Source organism: Magnolia sinica, chromosome 5, assembly GCF_029962835.1.
Source record: "Magnolia sinica isolate HGM2019 chromosome 5, MsV1, whole genome shotgun sequence".
Classification (NCBI taxonomy): Eukaryota; Viridiplantae; Streptophyta; class Magnoliopsida; order Magnoliales; family Magnoliaceae; genus Magnolia; species Magnolia sinica.
In genome coordinates, this window is record NC_080577.1 from 58,564,584 (window position 1) to 58,580,256 (window position 15,673).

A 15,673-nucleotide genomic window follows, 5' to 3' on the forward strand; every position below is an offset into this window, starting at 1 on the left:
TGAATATATTGCTGTAGGTAATGCATGCACTCAGTTAGTATGGATGAAGAGAATGTTAAACGATTACGGAATTGCGCAAGAATCTATGATGTTATATTGTGATAACAAAAGCGCAATTAATATTTCCAAAAATCCTATTCAGCATTCATGAACCAATTACATTAACATTAGGTATTATTATATTCGTGAATTGGTGGAAGAAAAGATAATTTCATTAGAATATATTCTGACCGAGAATCAACTAGCTGATGTATTCACAAACCGCTCGACAAAAATCAATTTGCAAAATTGAAATTTGATTTTGGTATGTGCAATATGAATTGATGATTTATGCTCATTTGTATCATAATGTTTGTATATATTATTCTACATTTTTTATTTTAATTTAAATTGCACATTTTTTGTGTTACACGACCAGTCGAGTACACACTCAACCAGTCGTGGCACGACCGGTTAAGTATATACACGACCAGTCGTGAAACGCGTGAATTGAGTTTTTATATGGGAAAAAGTCATTTTTCTTCATTTCTTTCTTCTTCTTCATCAAACCCAACCACAACTAGTCAAACCCATCTCTGATTACTCTCTGGTTAGTGCTTCATTTTTTATTTCTTTGTATATTTAAGTTCATTGATCATCCTTAATCTTGATTTTGCTTCTTGTTTCAAGATTATAGTGGTTTGAAAGTGTTTCTTCCTTAAAATCTGATTTGCTGGGAATCCTTTCATTCCTTTATGCAAACCTTTACTTCTTTGTTATTTTGTTGCAATGGAATGAATAAATAGGAAGAGAGCCAATTGTAGTCCCTCTTCTTCCCGTTCCGCACCCACTATCGTGCGCCACCTTTAACCTCCCGAAGAGGATCAAGAGAGCATCCGGGATTTCCGTCTTAGAAATGTTATTGTTGAGGGTGTTGTCCTTGTTAATCATATTGAGCGCTTCAACATTATCCCTCTCCTTCAAGCTGTAGGTTGAAAAAATATACTATCTTGGGCGGTCCTGCATACCGATCCAATGCGCAGGGCATGTATGCTTGTATTACTGAGTTCTCTCAAGATGATTTGACATTTACTGTGTCAACTAGAGAAGGTCCAATTAAGGTAGATCGTCATTTGATTTCAGAAATTATGAATATACTTATTGTTGATGATGGTGTACCCATATCCACTTTGTAAGCTAGACCTTCTGAAAATGCTAAACAATTGATTACAATAGTTCTCTTTAACATGAATCCAGAATGGAACGGCGGTACCGTGCTCAGTTCCAAATATATGTTGCCCAGATATAGGGTCTTGCATCATATTTTTATTTCAAATGTCTATCCTCGATTAGGTAATAAGACTGAGCTAACCTCTTTTATGGCCCGCATTATACATTCTGTTGTAACTGGCATCCATATCTATCTTCCTTCTCTTATCTGTCATCATATTATTCAGTTTCGTCTTCAACCTGGTCATAGCGATATTCCTTTTGCTAATCTTATGACTGCCTTACCTGATCATGCTTTGATAGCTATGCCTGTTGGGGAAGGTTCTATTAATCTCTGTCCATTTAACAACTCTAATATCAACAAGATGAACTTGGGCTTGGCAACTGGCCAAGTTGATGGGAATGCTAGAGGAGATGAATAAGATGAAGATGCTGATACTTTACCTCAAGAAGACGTTAATATGGGTGATTTATTTGATGAACTTGAATCAGATACTGAGGCTAACCCTGATTATCAGCCTTCTGATTTCTCTGAGAGGTTGCATAGTCTTAAGAAACAGGTGGCTCAGATTCGTGTAACCCAGGATTCTCAATTTGCTTATATGCACAAATACATGAGGTGTATTAATAAGGGTTTACATCAAATTGATCCATCTATTCCTACTCCCTCTTTAAGATCTGTTTAGTTTCTTTTTTATTTGGATGGTATCTGTAATAACTTAATTCTAACTCTTTTCCCTTTGACTGCTTGGATTACGTTGTTTAAACTCTTATTTATGGTATTAGTTCAGATACTTTGTTTTATTTGATTTGGATGAATAGTTATTAATTTTACTTGCCCTCTTCTTATATTCCTTTATCATTATTCGCTTCCTTTGTCATGTTGTAACAAAAGGGGGGGAGAACATTGTTGAATGATATGAGGATATGATATGATAGCTATGATGAAATGGGCTAATATTTTTTTGTAGAGAGTAGTGTGGATTAAGGGGAGAGCTGATTATTGATTATTGATTAAATTCATATCATAATATGCTTGTGCAATGTGTTGTTTGAGTATCTATTGCATATTGTAATTTTGGTTTTGTCACAAATTTAACAAAGGGGGAGATTGAAAGTGCTATGTTGATAACCCTAAGTATTGTCAAATTTTGGTGTGCCAAACCAATTCAAGTTTGTATCTTGATTTGTATCAAGCTTGTGCATCTGTTCACATTGAATCTTCGACGTTCGTTCTGTTCATGGTGAATCTATCTTGCCAATATCTACGACGAACTTACCAAGATCTTAAAACTGAAAGAAAATGAAGACTTAGTTCTCAAGAACATTGCGATTCAAGATCTGGAACTAGAAAAGTCCAAGAACTCAAGACCTAGTTGAAGATTATGTTTGGTATGTCGAGTTCAAGCTTTGAAGAGCGCAAGAATTAAAGTTACTGAAGTGATCGATAGTTTGATAGTTCATATGAAATGATCTAATCATGATCTAAGGTCAATCTAGGTGGTCGGTCATTTTGGTCTTTTTATTAGTGTAAAATTCTGTTCTTTCGACTAGCCCAAGTACTGGCTCGACCAGTCCTAGTATTTCTTCAACCAGTCCAGGATTTGTTATGAATTTTTAGAATTTTTCTATTGGTCTACGACCAGTCCTGGAAACTGCTTGACCAGTCGTGTAAATAGTGCTCGACCAGTCGTACAGTGCTCGACTTGTTTTCCAGCGAGTAATCTGGACTCATACGACCAGTCGTGTGGTGTCCACAACTAGTCAAACAGGCCACTCGACCAGTCATGGGACCCACAAGGCTAGTCGTGCAACTAAAAAATCGTTTTTGATAAGGCCAGTTGTAGCTATTCAAAGGCCAATTGTGCGAACCAATTTTTCACCTATAAATAGTGCTCGAATTTCAGAGTTTTCTATTCAATTCTTATCATTCTTAAGCAATCACTCTAAGTTAATTTTGAGTACATTCTAAGCTATTTTGTGCATATTTTAGATTCTTTAAAGTAGCTCTTATAATTTGATTTTGAATCTCTATTCCATTCATATATTGAAAAGGGATATTCGATTTACCCTTTCTTAAGATCAAAATCAATGCAAAGCCCTTACTGATTTAATTAAAAATCATCTAGACTTAGAACCCTATATATTTGTGAGACTGAACGTTAAACATCTACGTCGTCATCAAGTTGGTTCTACCAGACTGCTTCAGAATCGTCATACAGATAAGTATTTTACTTTTTCTGTAATTCAATTCTATTTGTTTAGTTGGTGAGATTGTTCCAGAAAATCTCCATTTTTGGTTTGTCTGAGGTGATCTAGAAAACTTACAGTGTGGGGTTTTTGAATTGTGTAAGCCCACTTGAAAGACACAATTGTGAAGGTTATAGGTAAACCTTGAAAAACCTATTTTGATTAATAAACGCTAATATCCCAAGGGAGTGGATATTAGGAGTGGAGTAGTTGTGTGACTATTGCTTAACAGTTGGTGCACACACAAGCGAACCACTATAATTCTTTGTGATTGGTGGATGTGTGGTTTATTTCTTTATCTGTTATGGTTTAAGATTGTGGGATCTATTTGTGGATGTGAATGTTGTAATCTTTACATTTCAACATTGTGTGGCGAATGTTGTAATGGATTAGTTTCTATTTCTTTCATATCCTATTCAGTTTGAGTTTTTGATACTCACCCTCATTCTAGTAAGGTTGTCCTGCCATAAACCATTGGTTTTTGGTGTTAGGTTGTTCTTAGAACCAAGTTGGTATCAACCTCTCAATACTTGATTTTTGAGATTGTTATTTCCTTTGGTTATTTGCTTTTCATTTGGCTATTTTATTGTTTATATTCCACTTATTAATTTTTATTTGGCATAGTCCTATTCACCTCCCCCTCTAAGATATATTGCTCGGCCTTTTCATTTATAAGCTGCTTTAATTTGAGGTGTTTTGTTGAGTTTACCTTTCTGACTGATGTAGGGTTTAACTCAGCTCTTAGGGCCTCGGATGGACCACTTCAATGATGACTAGGAGTCCCATCCTGCATTCATTGAGTTTAAGTTGTTCGTTAGTCAAATTTGATGTCCCATGGTTACGAGCTTAAATGGTAACACCCGCGTACCAAAAATGTGGGGTGTTACAGTCTACCCCCATAAAAAAAAAAGCCCTCAAAATTACCTGTGGTGTGTCGCCGAATAAGTGAGGGTACTTCTCCATAACCTCTGCTTCCCGTTCCCAGGTTGCTTCTTCCTCACCATGGTCCGACTTGAGAATCTTGACCACCGATATCGTTTTTGTCCGTAAGACTTGCTCCTGCGATCCAGGATGCGGATAGGTTTCTCAGTATAGGAAGCATCCTCTATGAGCTCGATCTACTCCCAGCTGATGATATACGACTCATCTGGCATGTACTTTTTTAGCATGGATATGTGGAAGACATTGTGAATCTTAGCCAATGCAGTAGGCAGCGCCAAGCGGTACGCTACGACTCCCACACGATCCAAGATCTCGAATGGTCCAATAAATCGCAGTGCCAATTTTCCCTTCTGTCTAAACCTCATTAAGCCCTTCATAGGCGAAATCTTTAGGAACACATGATCACCCACCGTAAATTCCAAGTCACGACGTCGATTATCCACAAACTCTTCTGTCTGCTTTGAGCGGTTCGTAGTCATTTCCGAACGATGTCGATGACCTGAGTAGTATCCTCGATCATCTCGGCCCCTAACAAACTTCTCTCTCTGACTTCTGCCCAGCATTGAGGGGCTCAGCAAGGGCGGCCATAGAGAGCCTCATACGGCTCCATGCTTATGTTGGATTGGAAGCTATTGTTGTATGCAAATTCTGTCAGGGCCAAATGATTGACCCAGTTACCTTGAAAGTCCGAACGCATGCTCTCAGCATATCCTCTAAGATCTGATTTACCCTCTCAGTCAGTCAGTCTGTCTGAGGATGAAACCCCGTGCTAAACTTGAGCTGTATGCCCATCTCTTCCTGTAACCTCTTCCAAAAGGCGAAAGTAAACCTAGAGTCTTGGTCTGATATGATTTCCCGTGGGACTCCGTAGGACCTGACGACTTCCCGAATGTATAATCTTGCCAGACTATCGGTCGAATCAATCATACAAATCGAAAGGAATCGAGCAGCCTTTGTCAGCCTATCGACAATGACCTAAATTGATTCGTGCTTCCTTTGTGTCCTAGGAAGGCCGGATATGAAGTCCATGGAGATGTTGTCCCACTTCCATTTAGCTAGCGGCAGCGGTTGAAGGAGGCCAGCAGGCTTGCGATGCTCGGCTTTGACCTTCTGACATACCATACATTTCACCACGAAGCCTACTATGTATCTCTTCATGTTGCTCCACCAATATTGTCTCTTAACATCGTTATACATTTTAGTGCAACCTGGGTGGATAGCTAGCTTAGAATGATGGGTTTCCACATCACTTCCTTCCTCAAGTCGGCATTGTCAGGTATGCATACTCGCCCCTAATACCGAAGACCGCCATCACTACTAATCCTCCAACCGAGCATTTCTTCGCCTCTACACCTCTTCTTCATTTTGACAAGCCACTTGTCCTGGTCTTGAGTAGAGATTACTTGTCGAACCAAGGTCAACTCCACTGTTAAGAGGGCTACGTAAGCGTCCAGCTCGTTGAGGGTAAGTTGTATGTTGAAGTCCTGCATCAACTTCATCCTCTACCACTCCTTGATCATCAAGGTAGTTATTAACTCATGCTTCTTCTTTCGGCTTAGTGCATCAACCATGGAGTTCGCCTTACCCGGGTGGTAAGATATGTTGAAATGGAAGTCTTTGAGCGTTTCCATCCACCGATGCTAGCGCATGTTCAAGTCCTTCTACATGAATATGTACTTTAGGCTCTTGTGGTCGTAGAACAACTGAAATTCTTCCCCATAGAGTTAGAGCCTCCATATCTTCAGGGCGAAGACCACTGCTGCCAACTCCAGATCGTGTGTCAGGTAGTTTTCTCTATGCTTCTTCAATTGCCTCTAAGCGTAGGCAATCACTCTGTCATTCTGCATCAACATACATCCCAGCCCCAACTTTGACGCATCACTATACGCCACGAACATTTCTCCTTCTTGTGGGAGAGTGAGTACTGGCGCGGAAGTCAGTCTCATTTTCAACTCTTGGAAAGCCGCTTCTGTATTCTCATCCCAAGTAAATTGGTTGTTTTTCTTCATCAGTTGGGTGAGCGGTCGCGCGATCCTAGAGAACTCCTTGATAAAGCATCTATAGTACCCTATCATGCCCAAAAAGCTTCGAACCTCAGTGACTGTAGTGGGCTACTCCCACTTAGATACTACTTCCACTTTAGCTGGATCAACTGCTATTCCTTCCGCTTCACTACATGTCCCAAAAATTTTACTTCCTCTTCCCAGAACTCACATTTGCTCAGCTTGGCATACAACTAATTCTCCTTTAGAGTATTCAAGACTGTGCGCAAGTGTTGTTCGTGCTCTTCTCGGCTCTTCGAGTAAACCAAGATATTGTCGATAAATACGATCACGAACCGATCCAGGTATGGCATGAATACTCGGTTCATTAGGTCTATAAACACAGCTGGGGCATTGGTGAGGCCAAACGGCATAACCAAAAATTCGTAGTGCCCATGGCGAGTTCTGAACGCTGTCTTAGGGATATCCTCATCCCTGATTCTCAACTGATGATACCCCGAGCGCAGATCTATCTTAGAGAAATACTTGGCATCCTTAAGCTGGTCAAACAGATCATCTATGCGTAGTAGGGGATATCTGTTCTTGATTATTACATCATTCAATCTTCTGTAGTCTATACAAAGTTGCATCGACCCGTTCTTCTTCTTCACAAAGAGGACTGGCGCTCTCCAGGAAGAAATGTTGGGGCGGATGAAACCTTGGGCCAACAACTCATCAATTTGGCTCCTCAGCTCTTCCATCTTGCAAGGAGGCATGCGAAACGAAGGCAACGATATGGGGGCAGTTCCAGGATTAAGATCAATACAGAAATCTACTGCCCGCCTAAGAGGCAACCCTGGTATTTCTTGGAACACCTCTGGGAAATCTCATAAATTGGTATCTGACTAATGGTGGTTTCTACTGTCTTAGCTTCGCTTAAAGTCTGTAAGCTCTTGAACTCTTTGCGCCTGCCCCTCTCCTTTAAAGTGAAGGAGGCTTGCCCAAGGACGAATATAGTAACCGTCTTGTCATGATAGTCCATGACTGCATACACCAATTTAAGTTAGTCCATCCCAAGGATGACACCAAACTGTCTGACAGGCATGATGATTAGGTCCATAGTCACTTTGCGATTTGCAAGAGTGATGGGACATGCTCTACATGTCTTGTTTGTTTCTATAAATTTACCCATAGGGGACGCTACAACTAAGGGGCATGCATCTGAGTTGTGTTCAGTTCTAGTCTAGATGCAATAGCAAAATCAATGAAAGATAGAGTTGCACCAGAATCAAATAGAGTGAGTACAAGGGTACCGTTAATGTGAATGGTACCGGGAATGGTCTGAAGGGGGTCCTGCTCAGCCTCCATGGTAGCAACTATGTATACTCGTGTCTGGGGAGCCCTCTGCTGAGCTGGGTGTCCCGGTCTAGGCTGCTGGGGCATGGACGCTGTTTTGACTGCCTTTGGTTCTGCAGGGGGCAGTTTGTTGGTGGCGCATTGTCCTTGTCGACTCTCCTCCTGTAGCAATATCAGGTAGTGTCGTCATCCTATTTACAGTACTCGCAGTACATCCTTGGGGGCGCGAGTGGGGTGCCTATAGGCTGGAACAAGTGGGGTGGGAGGAGTTTGTCTTGGTCTGATCGGGACATCTCGAACTTGGGGACATGACCGAATGGTGCGCTTAAAATCTCTCCACTCTCATCGCCTTGTCCACCAGTTCTGTGAAATCCTCGAAATCCCATGTGCATAGCCATGACTATATCCCCGGCTTGAGCCCCTCTTTAAACTTCTACAGCTTGTACTCCTCGTCCTCAAGGGCCTTCAGTATGTATCGAGAAAGCTCATAGAATTGTACCTCGTACGAGGCGACTATCATGTTCCCCTATTTCAGTTTCAGGAACGATGTGATCTTCTCATTCGGACAGGATCGTGGGAGGTATTTCTCCAGGAACTTCATCCTGAAGCCAACCTATGTCCAAGCCTACCCAGTTGGCACGCTTCTTTGTACACTCTCCCACTAGTTATCAGCCTCACCCTCAAGCAGGTACATGGATAGAGTGACCATTTGAGAGTCTGAGCACTCTAACGGCCTCATCATTTTGGCGAACCTCGCCAACCAGTGTTCGGCCTGAACTGGATAGGGTGCTCGCCCAAAGGTCGGTGGTCGGAGTCTCTGGAAGCGGTCGAATACGTTTGAGCCCTGGACATCCCTATCTTGGGGTGCCACCCTATGATCTCTATCCTGCAGATTCTACATCATCAGTGCGTGTACATCCTACTGCTATCGTTGTATAGTGGCGACCACTGCGCAAAGGCCACTACCCCTGTCGGTGAATCTGTGTATGCGTTAGCTGAAGGTTCATCTATAAGACCTGTATCCTAGGCTGTATTGTTCCTTAGACTCCCGTGATATCATGCCCCAGACTCAGTAACTGGATTCACAAGGAACTCGATAGTCAGATCTAGCCGCAAAGCCTCCATAGTACCTCATTTTGGGCTCCTAAAGCAGGTTCCGATCTTGGGATCCTACAAGGATGATTTTCATAAATCATATATTCATTCTAATAAGACATACCCAAGATCACAGCAAGTAAATCTTAGAAGTAACAAAGGAGCACATTACAAAATCCACTATAAATTTGAGGTTTAGATACAAGGCTGAAAGGAAATACATCTGATGACAAAAGAAGAAGGAAAGAAGATCTGCAACATTGGGTCCTCGCTCAACTCGTATCCAAACTCCACTACTACAATGCCGACCTAGGATCTCCTGCACGCATCAATCGTACATAAGCTTATAGAAAGCTCAGAGGGTGGTGAAAGTGTGTGACAATAGTGTGTAGAAGAATAATAGGGGATACAGGAAGGAAACATGATCAAAGCCAACTCCACTAGCCTTACCAAGGCTGTCATGAATGCAAGAAGTTATACTAAAGCAATACAATAATGCAGGAAGCCATACCAAGGCTATATAATGCAATGAGTATTGGGCGTCATGCCAAGGCGATGCAATATAAGGCTTATACAGCCGATGCAAATGCAATGCGAAGTGATGCCAGTCGTCATATCTAATCCACATATCAGTACAGTTCCATCATAAGGGATCTACCAGGGTTAAGTACACTGCAGGATGACTACCGCTCTCTAGACCCGCACAGTCAAACGACCATAGGAGACCTCACTACCCTCCCGTGGTCAGCCAATCACTAGCACGGTTCAACAGTAGCGGACCCATTTACGAGCTGGTCAAACTTAGCTTAACTACTGCCCTCTTTCTCTCATGCGAGTAAGGCCACACCCCATCCCAACCGACTACACGATAGTGGGAGTCGCGGCGTAATGGTGTAATGCCCTCGTGCGCTCATGGTTCCACCCAGTCATGACACTGGGGCATATCCTTGGTGCCATGGAAGTTTTGGAGTTTTCACCCAAGGACATCTTATGCATCCCATATGCTTAGGTAACATTTCCAGTGTCCAATCATGGCCATCCACGATGAATCTATAGAGGCTACGACCCTGATGAAGCAAGGACGAAATCCACATACTATGTAATGCCAGATGCATGAATAACATAATCAACCATGCATAAATTCACTACCAGAAAAATGGGCAAAGGCTACAGATTAAATTCGTAGCCATAGACCTATAGCTACGGATTAAATCCGTAGCACATCCTTGGCACGATCGTCATCGTAGGTCCCGAAATAATAGGTCTAAAACCTATGGCTACGGATCTAATCCGTAGCAATAGGTTAAAATAGCTATAGATATAATCCGTAGCAAATTTTTCTGTAGCCAAAAAACCTACAGCTACGGATATTATTGATAGCTAAAAGTAGTGTTGGATCCATAGCAATATCCCGAATTTTGTAACAGTTACGGTTAATATCTATAGTTATAGCCTAAAAAAAAAAATTTACAATCATTCATTCATTCAATTACCACCTGCATAATCATTCATTCATTCAATTACAATCATTCATTCATTTAATTATCACCTGCATAATCATTTATTCATTCAATTACAATCACATATGAGCTGCCTCAAATTGAAGCAATTACTAATGGTGAAGAGTTACAAGACCATTCAACAATGGTGAACCAAGAACCATTCTCTGGCCTCATATGAACTGCCTTAGATTGAAGTAAGGCAAGAGAAACATTTCATTTCAGTTGCAGATGACTTCCATGGCCAGCTGGTGAGCAGTCTTGTTCTGCAACTTTGCAAGTTAATCCATGGCTTCATATGTGTCTTTGTCAGCAAAAAGCTTTAGATTAAATCATGCTGGTGCCTTTGTTATGCCCTCCCACTTCTCAACTGTCTCATTCAGTTTGTCAAAGCCTTGCATAGGACAGGAAGAAACTTAATGTATGCTTACTTTGCCAGTATAGAACCGTTCAGATTTTCTATTAGTTGCCCCAGGAATGATATGTAGATGAAAATGGGGTAAAACCAAGCATTAAGACACTGCTGATATAGAAATTTTCTGTGGTAGTGTTCTTTTAAAAATGGTTAGATATTTACTAAATTTCATATCCCAAAACCCATGAAATAATTCAAGTTCCAAGTATGGCTGGAAGAAATTCAGATGTTGTAAAAAACATGACCCAAATACAAACTTGGGTACTCACCAGGCGGGTTGTGAAATCGCTGAAAGATTCTCCCTGTTGGCGTTTGAGACTCCAGTTGTAGGATTAGGGATTTGAGAATACATTTACGTTTTAGGTTTAGGTTTAGGTTTTATGTTTTAGGTTTAGGTTTAGGTTTAGGTTCAAGTTTAGGTTTAGGTTATAGGTTTAGGTTTAGGTTAGGTTATAGGTTAAGGTTTAGGGAATTGAGTTTAGGTTATAGTTTATAGGTTTAGGTTATAGGTTATAGGTTAAGGTTTAGATTTAGGAAATCAGGTTCAGGTTCGGGATCGGGTTTATGTTTGGGTTTTCAAGTTTAGGTTTAGGTTTAGGTTAGGGAGTTGAGATTAGGATTAGGTATAGGTTTAGGTTTAGGGATTTGAGAATACATCTAGGTTTTAGGTTTAGGTTTAGGTTTTAGGTTATAGGTTAAGGTTTAGGTTTAGGTTTAGGTTTAGGTTATAGGTCAAGGTTTTAGGTCATAGGTTTTGGTTTAGGTTAAGGTTATAGGTATAGGTTAAGGTTTAGGTTTAGGTTAAGGTTTAGGTTTAGGTTATAAGCTATAGGTTTAGGGAATTGAGAATAGGTTAAGGTTTAGGTTTAGGAAATCGGGTTCGGGTTCGGGATCGGGTTTAGGTTTGGGATTTCAAGTTTAGGTTTAGGTTTAGGTTAGAGAGTTGAGATTAGGATTAGATGTAGGTTTAGGTTTAGGGATTTGAGAATAAATTTAGGTTTTAGGTTTAGGTTTAGGTTTTAGGTTTTAGGTTAAGGTTATAGGTTTAGGTTAAGGTTTATGTTTAGGTTTAGGTTAAGGTTGAGGTTTAGGTTATAGGTTAAGGTTTTAGGTCATAGGTTTTGGTTTAGGTTAAGGTTATAGGTTTAGGTTTAGGTTTAAGTTAAGGTTTAGGTTTAGCTTATAAGATATAGGTTTAGTGAATTGAGAATAGGTTAAGGTTTAGGTTTAGGAAATCGGGTTCGGGTTCGGGATCTGGTTTAAGTTTGGGTTTTCAAGTTTAGGTATAGGTTTAGGTTAGGGAGTTGAGATTAGGATTAGATATAAGTTTAGGTTTAGGGATTTGAGAATACATTTAGGTTTTAGGTTTAGGTTTTGGTTATAGGTTATAGGTTAAGGTTATAGGTTTAGGTTTAGGTTAACGTTTAGGTTTTAGGTTTAGGTTTTGGTTTTAGGTTATAGGTTAAGGTTATAGGTTTAGGTTAAAGTTTAGGTTTAGGTTTAGGTTATAGGTTAAGGTTTTAGGTCATAGGTTTTGGTTTAGGTTAAGGTTATAGGTTTAGGTAAAGGTTTAGGTTTAGGTTATAAGCTATAGGTTTAGGGAATTGAGAATAGGTTAAGGTTTAGGTTTAGGAAATCGGGTTCAGGTTCGGGATCAGGTTTATGTTTGGGTTTTCAAGTTTAGGTTTAGGTTTAGGTTAGGGAGTTGAGATTAGGATTAGGTGTAGGTTTAGGGATTTGAGAATACAGTTAGGTTTTAGGTTTAGGTTTAGGTTATAGGTTATAGGTTAAGGTTTAGGTTTAGGTTAAGGTTAAGGTCAAGGTTTAGGTTTAGGTTTAGGTTTAGGTTATAAGTTAAGGTTTTAGGTCATAGGTTTTGGTTTAGGTTAAGGTTATAGGTATAGGTTAAGGTTTAGGTTTAGGTTTAGGTTAAGGTTTAGGTTTAGGTTATAAGCAATAGGTTTAGGGAATTGAGAATAGGTTAAGGTTTAGGTTTAGGAAATCGGGTTCGGGTTCGGGATCGGGTTTATGTTTGGATTTTCAAGTTTAAGTTTAGGTTAAGGTTAGGGAATTGAGATTAGGATTAAGTGTAGGTTTAGGTTTAGGGATTTGAGAATACATTTAGGTTTTAGGTTTAGGTTTAGGTTTTAGGTTTTAGGTTAAGGTTATAGCTTTAGGTTAAGGTTTAGGTTTAGGTTAGGTTTAGGTTATAGGTTAAGGTTTTAGGTCATAGGTTTTTGTTTAGGTTAAGGTTATATGTATAGGTTAAGGTTTAGGTTTAGGTTTAGGTTTAGGTTATAAGCTATAGGTTTAGGGAATTAAGAATAGGTTAAGGTTTAGGTTTAGGAAATCGGGTTCGGGTTCGGGATCGGGTTTATGTTTGGGTTTTCAAGTTTAGGTTTAGGTTTAGGTTAGGGAGTTGAGATTAGGATTAGGTGTAGGTTTAGGTTTAGGGATTTGAGAATACATTTAGGTTTTAGGTTTAGGTTTAGGTTTTAGGTTATAGGTTAAGGTTATAGGTTTAGGTTAAGGTTTTAGGTCATAGGTTTTGGTTTAGGTTAAGGTTATAGGTATAGGTTAAGGTTTAGGTTTAGGTTTAGGTTATAAGCTATAGGTTTAGGGAATTGAGAATAGGTTAAGGTTAAGGTTTAGGAAATCGGGTTCGGGTTCGGGATCGGGTTTATGTTTGGGTTTTGAAGTTTAGGTTTATGTTTAGGTTAGGGAGTTGAGATTAGGATTAGGTGTAGGTTTTGGTTTAGGGATTTGAGAATACATTTAGGTTTTGGGTTTAGGTTTAGGTTTAGGTTATATGGTTAGGTTTAGGTTTAGGCTAAGGTTTAGATTTAGGTTTAGGTTTTGGTTTTGGTTATAAGCTATAGGTTTAGGGAATTGAGAATAGGTTAAGGTTTAGGTTTAGGAAATCGGGTTCGGGATCGAGATCGGGTTTAGGTTTGGGTTTTCAAGTTTAGGTTTAGGTTTAGGTTAGGGAGTTGAGATTAGGATTAGGTGTAGGTTTAGGTTTAGGGATTTGAGAATACATTTAGGTTTTAGGTTTAGTTTAGGTTTTAGGTTTTAGGTTAAGGTTATAGGTTTAGGTTAAGGATAAGGTTTAGGTTTAGGTTTAGGTTTAGGTTATAGGTTAAGGTTTTAGGTCATACGTTATGGTTTAGGTTAAGGTTATTGGTATAGGTTAAGCTTTAGGTTTCGGTTTAGGTTAAGGTTTAGGTTTAGGTTATAAGCTATAGGTTTAGGGAATTGAGAATAGGTTAAGGTTTAGGTTTAGGAAATCGAGTTCGGGTTCGGGATTGGGTTTAGGTTTAGGTTTTCAAGTTTAGGTTTAGGTTTAGGTTAGGGAGTTGAGATTACGATTAGGTGTAGGTTTAGGTTTTGGGATTTGAGACTACATTTAGGTTTTAGGTTTAGGTTTAGGTTTTAGGTTTTAGGTTAAGGTTATAGGTTTAGGTTAACGTTAAGGTTTAGGTTTAGGTTTAGGTTTAGGTTATTGGTTAAGGTTTCAGGTCATAGGTTATGGTTTAGGTTAAGGTTATAGGTTTAGGTTTAACAAATCGGGTTCGGGTTCGGGATCTGGTTTATGTTTGGGTTTTCTCGTTTAGGTTTAGGTTTAGGTTAGGGAGTTGAAATTAGGATTAGGTGTGGGTTTAGGTTTAGGGATTGGAGAATACATTTAGGTTTTGGGTTTAGGATTAGGTTTAGGTTATATGTTTAGGTTTAGGTTTAGGTTTAGGTTTAGGTTATAAGCTATAGGTTTAGGGAAGTGAGAATAGGTTAAGGTTTAGGTTTAGGAAATCAGGTTCGGGTTCAGGATCGGGTTTAGGTTTTGGTTTACAAGTTTAGGTTTAAGTTTAGGTTAGGGAGTTAAGATTAGGATTAGGTGTAGGTTTAGGTTTAGGGATTTGAGAATACATTTAGGTTTTAGGTTTAGGTTTAGTTTTAGGTTTTAGGTTAAGGTTATAGGTTTAGGTTAAGGTTAACGTTTAGGTTTAGGTTTAGGTTTGGGTTATAGGTTAAGTTTTTAGGTCATAGGTTATGGTTTAGGTTAAGGTTATAGGTATAGGTTAAGGTTTAGGTCTGGGTTTCGGTTAAGGTTATATGCTATAGGTTTAGGGAATTGAGAATAGGTTAAGGTTTAGGTTTAGAAAATCGGGTTCAGGTTCGGGATCGGGTTTAGTTTTGGGTTTTCAAGTTTAGGTTTAGGTTTAGGTTAGGGAGTTGAGATTAGGATTAGGTGTAAGTTTAGGTTTAGCGATTTGAGAATACATTTAGGTTTTAGGTTTAGGTTTTGGTTTTAGGTTTTAGGTTATGTTTATAGGTTTAGGTTATGGTTAAGGTTTATGTTTAGGTTTAGGTTTAGGTTATAGGTTGAGGTTTTAGGTCATAGGTTTTGGTTTAAGTTAAGGTTATAGGTATAGGTTAAGGTTTAGGTTTAGGTTATAAGCTATAGGTTTAGGGAATTGAGAATAGGTTAAGGTTTAGGTTTAGGAAATCATGTTCGGGTTCAGGATTGAGTTTATATTTGGGTTTTCAAGTTTAGGTTTAAATTTAGGTTAGGGAGTTGAGATTAGGATTAGGTGTAGGTTTAGATTTAGGGATTTGAAAATACATTTAGGTTTTGGGTTTAGGTTTAGGTTTAGGTTATAGGTTTAGGTTTAGGTTTAGGCTAAGGTTTAGGTTTAGGTTTAGGTTTAGGTTTAGGTTATAAGCTATAGGTTTAGGGAATTGAGAATAGGTTAAGGTTTAGGTTTAGGAAATTGGGTTCGGGTTCGGGATCGGGTTTATGTTTGGGTTTTCAAGTTTAGGTTTAGGTTTAGGTTAGGGAGTTGAGATTAGGATTAGGTGTAGGTTTAGGTTTAGGGATTTGAGAATACATTTAGGTTTTGGGTTTAGGTTATAGGTTTAGGTTTAGG

At 39.3% G+C, this 15,673-nt stretch overlaps 1 protein-coding gene and 1 long non-coding RNA gene across 2 annotated transcripts; one reads left to right on the top strand and one right to left on the bottom strand.

The window, feature by feature from the left end:
- Positions 1-4,222: 4,222 nt before the first annotated feature.
- LOC131247048 (uncharacterized) lies at positions 4,223-4,880 on the bottom strand. The gene is made up of 3 exons (XM_058247493.1): positions 4,644-4,880; positions 4,384-4,518; positions 4,223-4,246 (listed from the first exon to the last, which is right to left on the bottom strand). The coding sequence occupies exons 1-3, from the start codon at positions 4,878-4,880 to the stop codon at positions 4,223-4,225; spliced, it is 396 nt and encodes a 131-aa protein (XP_058103476.1).
- Positions 4,881-12,604: 7,724 nt separating this feature from the next.
- On the top strand, positions 12,605-15,188 carry LOC131247319 (uncharacterized). The gene is made up of 3 exons (XR_009171634.1): positions 12,605-12,658; positions 13,229-13,330; positions 15,134-15,188. It is a non-coding gene; the product is annotated as an uncharacterized LOC131247319 (long non-coding RNA).
- The last annotated feature ends 485 nt before the right edge of the window (positions 15,189-15,673 follow it).